This window comes from Mus pahari, chromosome 2 (genome assembly GCF_900095145.1).
Source record: "Mus pahari chromosome 2, PAHARI_EIJ_v1.1, whole genome shotgun sequence".
In the NCBI taxonomy this organism is placed as follows: domain Eukaryota; kingdom Metazoa; phylum Chordata; class Mammalia; order Rodentia; family Muridae; genus Mus; species Mus pahari.
The window spans coordinates 138,194,751-138,203,500 of record NC_034591.1 but is presented as its reverse complement, the minus strand read 5'-3'; the positions used below and the strand labels follow the sequence as shown (position 1 = coordinate 138,203,500).

General features: G+C 45.6%; 1 protein-coding gene across 1 annotated transcript; it reads right to left on the bottom strand.

The window, feature by feature from the left end:
- Window positions 1-2,927: 2,927 nt before the first annotated feature.
- On the bottom strand, window positions 2,928-6,552 carry Dppa3 (developmental pluripotency associated 3). Its single transcript, XM_021191832.1, has 5 exons — window positions 6,434-6,552; window positions 4,180-4,412; window positions 3,643-3,678; window positions 3,093-3,317; window positions 2,928-3,044 (listed from the first exon to the last, which is right to left on the bottom strand). Exons 1-4 carry the CDS (start codon window positions 6,519-6,521, stop codon window positions 3,222-3,224), a joined length of 453 nt encoding a protein of 150 aa, XP_021047491.1. The 5' UTR covers window positions 6,522-6,552; the 3' UTR covers window positions 2,928-3,044; window positions 3,093-3,221.
- Between the last annotated feature and the right edge of the window lie 2,198 nt (window positions 6,553-8,750).

Genomic DNA, 8,750 nt, shown 5'->3' with positions numbered 1-8,750 from the left:
GGTGGTTGTGAGCCACCATGTGGTTGCTGGGATTTGAACTCCGGACCTTTGGAAGAGCAGTCGGGTGCTCTTACCCACTGAGCCATCTCACCAGCCCTTCCTTCTCCTTTTCATTCAGGCCCTGGCAGAGCCTACGTGTGCTTTTAACTCCCTTTTAATGCTTGCCTCCCGGTTGTGCCACTGTCTGCCACCAGGAGGCTAACCTGTGCCACCCTGTCTCTAGCTGCATTGATTTTGCTCTTTATATTGCTTCCGTTTTCCTGCTGGCTTCTGTGGCTGCAGGTTTGTCTACCCTAGTTTTGTCTTTAACTCTAATAAATTATCCTTAGACATGTTTGTAACTGTCCCTAAATTCTTTGATTTAAACTAAGAACTCTGAGAGGGGCCAGGCTTTGGCAATCTATTCCCAGTCTTTTGGCAGTCTTTATTCCCAGTGTTAGGGAGGCAGAAGCAGGTGAGTCCTTGAATTCAAGGTTAGCCTGGTCTAGAATGAGTTCCAGGACGATCAGGGCTACACAAAGAAACCCAGCCTGGAGGTGGATTTTGGGGGAACACTCCAAGAGGACCTGATTTCCCAGGTATCTGGTAACTCTCTCCTGCCTTCTAATTAACTAGAAGGTCTAGAATGGATGTTACATAACAGATACAGTTAGACTAATTTCTCTAAATAGCTTTATAAAACAACTGACCTGGTTTCTTTAATGCATAGCAAAGAAATGAAAGATGACCAAGTGGAAGCAACTTGTTTGCACCCTAAGCTGAAAAACCAGGTGGGGATAGCATGCCAACCAATAGTGCCAGCATTTGGAGATCCTCAGCTATAGAGAAAGTAGGCCCGCTTTGGCTACAGGTGAATCAATCTATAGAAATAATGAACTGAAGCACTCAGATTCTGCTCAGGTAGTAGAGTACTTGCCTAGTGTGCCTTAAAATTTTGTTCCACATCCACTATGCAAAAATTAATTTCAACATCTTAGCACTAGAGAGGGATTCAAGGTTGCTTAGGGGAGGAGGAACTATTTCTAAGCTAAAGAGAGGCATTGGTACTTCTCAGGCCACTCTGACCAAATCCTTCCTGGAGACATGGCCAGAAAACAGATGCCAGCAAAAGAAATGCCAATGGTCACTGCCCACATTTAATTGTAGAAAGAGTTCCTTTCCTTAAAAGTGACATCCAGGAGAAACCAACCCCTCAAAGCCGTCCTCTGAATCCCACAGGCACACCGGTGTGCAGGCCGGACACAAACACTTAGCTCCAAGGGCAGCTTTAATTTTTCCCACCTTATTGAATACATAGGCTAGGTTACATATATGGAGACAATATACAACTGCAAGAGAACCCTGAAAATGAGGGCTTTTTCTTCCTTTCAGGACAGAGGTCATGCTGCCTATCCAACTGTGTGTGTGGTATTACACGCATATGGAGATCAGAGGACAAGCTGAAGCAACTAGGGATCAAAACATTCTGTTAATTTCTCAGCTTCCTTTCTAATGAACCACCTAGAACATCTTTTATAAAATGAATAACACTGGGCTGGAGAGATGCCTCAGCGGTAATAAATCTTTAAAAAATTGTCATGGGCTGGAGAAATGGCTCAGCACTGACTGCTCTTCCAGAGGTCCTGAGTTCAATTCCCAGCAACCACATGGTGCTTCACAACCATCTGTAATGGGGTCCGATGCACTATTCTGCTATGTGTCTGAAGTCAGCTACAGTGTACTCACATTAAATAATTAAAAAAATAAAAAATTGTCGTAACCAATGTGAAATGTACACAAAAGCTCACTGGTCTAGTCTTAAGACTTAAAAAAATATTTAAAACATCTCATTGAGTTCTGGGTTGGGAAGGTAGTGGTACAGACCTTTGATACCAGGCAGAGGCAGGTGGATCTGTGAATTCCAGGCCAGCTAAAGCTGGAGATACTGTCTCAAGACAAACAAACACTCCTGGATAATGTGGTAATGCACTACACCTCTGCCAGGCATTGATGGTCAACCCTTTCACACTAATGAAGGGAGTTGATTGTCCGTGATAGCAATGGCCGTGTTATACCCAGAAATCATCATTTTGGAGTTCTCTTCCCTGTCTTCTGGTGTTTGGTTTTTTTTTTTTTTTTTTTTTTTTTTGACAGGGTTTCTCTGTGTAGTCCTGGCTGTCCTGGAACTCACTCTGTAGACCAGGCTGGCCTCGAACTCAGAATCTGCCTGCCTCCCAAGTGCTGAGATTAAAGGCATGCGCCACCACTCCCGGCCTCCCTATCTCATTTTTTAAAAACTAGTTCCAGGTTCTAGGTGATCTGGAGGTCTACTGAGTCAAGCACTAATTGACGGGTTATTTGCCTCAACTCCCTTCATAATAGCTTCATAAATAAATAGCTGGGTGATGGTCCACACCTTTTGTTTCAGCAGTTGGAAGGCAGAGACAGGGACTCTCTTAAAAGGCCGTCCTGGGCTCTAAACCAGACTGGTCAGAGATCCACCTGTCTCTGCCTTCCACAACTACTGAAACTAAAGGTGTGTACTATCACACTCAGCCATTTATTTTTAATTGCATTTGTGTTTTTGGCATGTCAAGATGCTCATGTGGCAGCACTTGGGAGGCAGAGGCAGGTGGATTTCTGTGTTCGAGGCCAGCCTGGTCTACAAAGAGAAACCCTGTCTCGGAAAACCAAAAAAAAAAAAAAAAAAAAAAAAAAAAAAAAGCTCATGTAGAAGTCAGGACAACTTGCAAGATGTTTCCAACATATGGGTCTCTGCCAGGCCTGGCAGCAAGCTTTACCCCCTATACATAACACCTATTGTCAAAGTTGTAACTTTTAGGTATAGTAAGAGATTTAGTCTTTTCCCATTTATGTACAATTTTGTATTTCTAGAACTGTTACAGTAGCCTGTTTCTGTGAATTTATTACAAAGAGTCAAGCTAACAAAAATGCCTTTATTACAAATTTCTGCAAATTGGAAAGTACACTCCAAATTCTATTTACATTATTTCTCAGCCCTGGGCCTCTCAGCTTGAGGGTCTAGACCTCACAGAATACTTTGACTCATTCTTTGGGTAAATTTAAGTCATTTACATGAATTCAACTGTCACATATCCTATATACAATTTAAAGGTTAAAGATTCCCCAGCACCAGAGAGTTTAATCTTAAACAAAAAATAGCTTTCACATCTGCTGAGCAGTGCCATCGGCAGCAAGGACAGGGTACAAAGCAAACTGTCCTAATTCTTCCCGATGTTAGCGTTCTCAGAGGGATCCCATCTTTGATAATGGCAGAAAGTGCAGAGACATCTGAATGGCTCACTGCCCCCTTCAAACTGAAATAACAAAATAGGTTAATCAGGATATTGTAAACCCAATGAAACACCCCCCCAATTCATCTATTGTTTCAAGTACTGCTTCAATAACCAGACTTAATGGGGGCTGAGAATCTTTTCCACATACTCCCCACATACACATTCCTTGTCTAACTAAATCAAACAATGAAACAGACACCCAACCCACCCATGCATTAAGAGTATTCCCAACAACCACATGGTAGCTTACAATCATCTATAATGGGATCTGATACCCCCTTCTGGTGTGTCTGAAGTCAGCTACAGCGTACTCAGAAATATAATAAAAATTTTAATGAGTATTTACCTCATTTCCTTCAAGCCTTTTTTGTCTCTGCTCAATCTTCAAGAGAAAAACAACAAAATTATTCAAAACTATCAAGACAAAGTTTAAACCACCTACTGTGTGAGAAGTTGTCACTGCTAGACTCTGTGAAAGCAGGGGCAGGAAAATCACCCCCGTTTAAGGCCAGCCTGGTTTACAAAAACTAACAGGTCCTCTTCAGTTCTGAGCTCTAGTCTAATTTAGCCCTGTAAGTTGCTCAAAAGCCTGTAGAGTCCCAGCACCGGAGAAGAGGCAAGATTGTGGATTGAATTGGAGAGCCAGCGTGGACAGGGCAGTCTTAACTCTCAAAAACTAAGTGCTGATTCTTATCACTGCGTATTTGCATATAGCTCAGGCCAGCCAGACTGCTTAGCAGAAGATAGCCTTGGAACTCTTCATCTGGGAATTACAAGCAGTCATTCGCCTTGTCTACATTCTGTTTACGTGATAATTTAGGTGTCATTCCTGAGGCTGGAGTTGCTCTTGGGTCTAACAGCCCTGTCCACCCATGAAACTCACCCGAACAAATCTTCTCATCCTTGCTATAGGGTCTTTCAGCACCGACAACAAAGTGCGGACCCTTCTCTGGGGAAAGGCGCCTTGAACTTCCCTCCGGATTCTCTCNCTCCTGTTCTCCACAGGTACGGCTGCAATCTGGTTCCGTAGAGTGCGCCGGCGCCCTGACCGCTTGGCACTGGGGTTCAGGGTTAGCTTTTTCATGACCCTTACTAGTGTTTCTGGTTGTAGGATATCTGAAACAGAAGACACTAGTGAGGCATAAAGGCAATACACCCCAGAGAAAAACAAGGAAGTGGATACTCCCTCTTCCACAGAGGGGTCAACAAGAAGCAAATCATATGCACAGGACTTAGGTCATAAACCCTAGTGCTTGTGTAGAGATCCACTGAGCTCCTTTACTGTGGGTTGTTCTTTGTAAAACGATGCAGCCTGTAACTCTAGTTCAGAGGTTCTGAGACCTGCATAGTTTCCCTCCCCCCCCCCCCGCCCCCCCTTCTTTAGACACTGCAGCCAATTGTGCTGCAGGAATGTGGCTCAGCTGGAGGGCTTCACCATAGTGCCTCTGGGTTCAGTTTTAGCTCTGGAAAACCTTTCAAAAACTGGCTATTCATCTTTCCACCCAAATCTAACTGACCTGCTCAAATGCTTCTGGACAGCTATGTAAACAGGGTATGTTGCCCCCGGTGGTGGCGCACGCCTTTAATCCCTGCACTTGGGAGGCAGAGGCAGGCGGATTTCTGAGTTCGAGGGCAGCCTGACAGTCTACAAAGTGAGTTCCAGGACAGCCAGGGTTACTACACAGAGAAACCCTGCCTCAAAACCAAAGAAAGGTATGTCGGGAACCCAGCCATGCTCTCCCCATTTGAATCCTCCACACGCAGTAGATGGTCCCATCTTTACACAGAAAACTTAACCACAAAGCTCCCGAACAGAAAGGCAAAGTGACTCCAAGGCTGAGCCAGCCAGTCAGCCAGCCAGTGTTTTGGCCTCGGAAGGGATTGACAAGAGTTTGGATCTAGCCTGGCCTGGATAGTGGTTTTAAGCCAGTAGGGGCTAAACAGTCTCAAGATTTAAAAAAGCCCCCAAACAAAGGCTAAAGAATTATCACGTGGAAATACGGAAGTCCCAGGTAATTAGGGCAGGTTCAAGGCATTTTTGTTTTCTTATCAGACTGGAGGGGAGGGCTCCTCCCGAGCCACGCCCTAGACCGGGAGTGCCCAGAGGCAGCCCCTCCGACGGTGAATCAACTGCAGCTGGGGAGTAGGGATGAGGGAGCCCATGTAGCACTCCGCTCAGCCTATCCTGGGCTCTCCTTGAATAGCCATTTACCTGAAAAGGAAATTTAGCTGGAAAGAAAGTAGATGAGAATAAGAAAAAAAAACCCCAGGTTCAACTGAACTGAAGCTTAAAAGAGTCCGCTGTAGCCCACAGAGGTGGCTCTGCCTTTAATCCCTGCACTCGCAAGACCGAGAAAGGCGGATCCTCTTGATCCCAAGCTAGCCTGGTCTACAGAGTCCTAGGACAACCAGGGCTGCAACAGAGAAGCCAACAAGACTCCGGTGCTACATCAGGGCCGGCCATGGCGCTGCACACTTTTAATCCTAAAGCTTTGGAGGCAGAGGCAGGAGGATCGAGACTGAGCCCAGGCAGGGCTACAACGTCCCAGGAGATCTAGTACCACAGAGTGAGACCGGCTCAACCAAGATCTCTGCTAAAACAACACAAAAACAACCCCCCACTGCAGCCCACTCGGAAGCCTTTAATTTTTAATCCTCGGATTTGGGATGCCATCCTGGATTACATAGGGAGTTCTAGTCCAGGCACTGTTGCCTCAAACACCAATTCATAAATATTTAAAAACAATAAAAACACCGGAGACGAATCGCTCTAGAGGAAATGCTACCCCCCCCCCCCACCATACAACCCAGTACAGCCCAGAACGTGATCTTATGGTTCTCAAAAATCCTGCAGCCGAGATACCACAGTCCTAACTCCCTCCCGGCTCTTTTTACATCTATACGAACCAGCATTTATTTTCTCCCCGAGGAAGGTATATGTTCTTAACCATCACCGCTTGCTTGGGTTTGCCTCTCTCTCCGTATTCACAACTGAATACGGAGAAACTCCTGGTCCTCCACTGAGCCAGTGCTGAGCTCAGTGGTACCAGCCGCATGCTAGCTGAGCGAGATGAGAAGGGGCCGCCTGGTTTCCCAAAACCCCAGGCAGAAAGGCCGAAGGTCGATGGCCGGCCTACCTGTATCATCGGATGAATCCTCTTCATCTTCCTTCTGAGGAGTTTCGGGGCCCTCCATTGGGTCGACTTTCTCTGATGGTCCCTCCATGGCGATGCGATGGGCAGAAGCCTCAAAAGCTAGCTCGAAACAAGATTGCTTAGTCTTTGAAANGACCTAAGACCAAGCCCCAACTGGCAGAGCAGAAGTCAGTCCTCGAATGAGGTCCGGTTTCCTTTTAAACAGCTGGAATCAACCCCCAGGCTACTTTAATGCTAATGAAGCAGTGATTACAGGATTCACCTGAGCTAAAGGCGGGGCCTTTTTACTGTAGGATTACCCTTCCTCAGCTCTAGGTTAAAACTAACCCTGCTCAAAAACACTAGAAATGCTGGCTGGGAGTGGTGGCACCCACCTTTAATCCCAGGGAGGCCGAGGCAGGTGAATCTCTGAGTTCTAAACCAGCCCTAGCCACAAAATGGAAAAAAAAAAAAAAGACTGCAAACCCGGCAGTGGTGGCCACCACGCCTTTAATCCCAGCACCTGGGAGGCAGAGACAGGGGGATTTCTGAATTCGAGGCCAGCCTGATCTACAGAGTGAGTTCCAGTCAGGACTATACAGAGAAACCCTGTCTCGAAAAAACAAAAAAACAAAAACAAAAAACAAAACAAAGACTGCCGATTTTATCTAGAGTCTCTCTTGTTTTCCTGAAATATCAGGAATTTTATTTTTGTTTATTACATCTTGGAGATGGCTAGTGACAGGTGAACTGGGTTTAAATGTTCTAGAATAGACAGGCAGCCGCCCCACCCCCAACCCCACCCCAGTTAACTAGAATGTTTTCTTTGCCTGCTTCATCTTAAATCTTTGAAAACTATTTCACTTTAAATGCTACTAAATAAAGATGTATTTGTTATACTTAAATATTTGGATATTTTATTATATATATGGAATTCAAGGATATATAATTGTGGATCATTTCATAGACAATACATTTAATAGTATCTAACTCTTTGTTTGAGACTCTGTGTAGTCTTGTTGTTCAGAAACTTGATATGTAACAGCCCAGGTTGGCCTCAACCTGGAGAGCTCTTCCTGTCTCTGCCTCCAGTGTGCTAGGATTATAAAGCTTATAACACCATCCCCACAACTTTTTTAAAAAGAGACAACTTCCCCCCACCCCCCACCCCGTCTCAGTAAGTGGCCTGAAACTTTTTATTTGTTTCTCTTGTTTTTCCAGACAGGGCAGACTTGGCTGCCCAGGAACTCCCTGTGTAGACCAGGCCAGCTGCCAACTCAAATATCTCCCTGCCTCAACCTCTGCACTTTGGAACTTTGAATCCTAAGTCAGTCTACACCAGTACTGGCATTTCAGGTGTGGGCGATGCACCTGGTATAAGCATTTCTGAGCATCTAAAATTAACTTTTGTTGGGCATGCTGGCTCATACCTATAATCACAACATCCAGGAGGCTGAGGCAGGAGGATCCCTAACTCTAGGTCAGCCAAGGCTACTGTGTGAGACTTTGTCTAGGAGGAGAATGAAATCAATAAATAAAAAATGTAGCCGGGGGTGGTGGCACACGCCTTTAATCCCAGCACTCGGGAGGCAGAGGCAGGCGAATTTCTGAATTCGAGGCCAGCCTGGTCTACAAAGTGAGTTCCAGGACAGCCAGGGCTATACAGAGAAACCCTGTCTCGTAACTCCAACAATTTTTGCATTGAGTTGTGATGAAGCATACCAACATGGGCAGGCCACAGTCTGCATAAAGGAGAAATGAAGACCACAGTTCCCATTTTTGTTTTGTTTTAGACAAAGTCTCTTACTATGCCACTACTTTAGGCTGCTTGGAACTCTCAACAGCTTGGTTTTGAAGTTGTAGGAATCCTCCTGCCTCTGCCTCAGTGTTCAGGGATCATAGGATCCCTCTGCTTCCCTGTTCAGGGATCATAGGAGTGTAGCATTATGGAATCAGGATGTAGCCCTGGCTGTCTTGGAACTCACTCTGTAGACCAGGCTGAGCTCGAACTCAGAAATCTGCCTGCCCCTGCTTCCCAAGCGCTGGCGTGAGCCACCACTGCCCTGGCAAATCTAGTGGCTTTCAGGCTTCAGACTTTAACACAGGTCCTGGCTACTTTCTTTGACATACAAATTTGAAACCTAGCTCAGAACAGCTGGATCTAATTAAGATGCAAATTCTCACCCAAGGCACTCAGGAGTCCTAGACAGGATTGCTGGCCAGTTTCAAGTGACCACCTGTGCTGGAGTTTAAGGCGCACACACTGCTCTTACAGCACCTTGACCCTGTTGATCTACTCTCAACTGTTGTTACCTGAAGG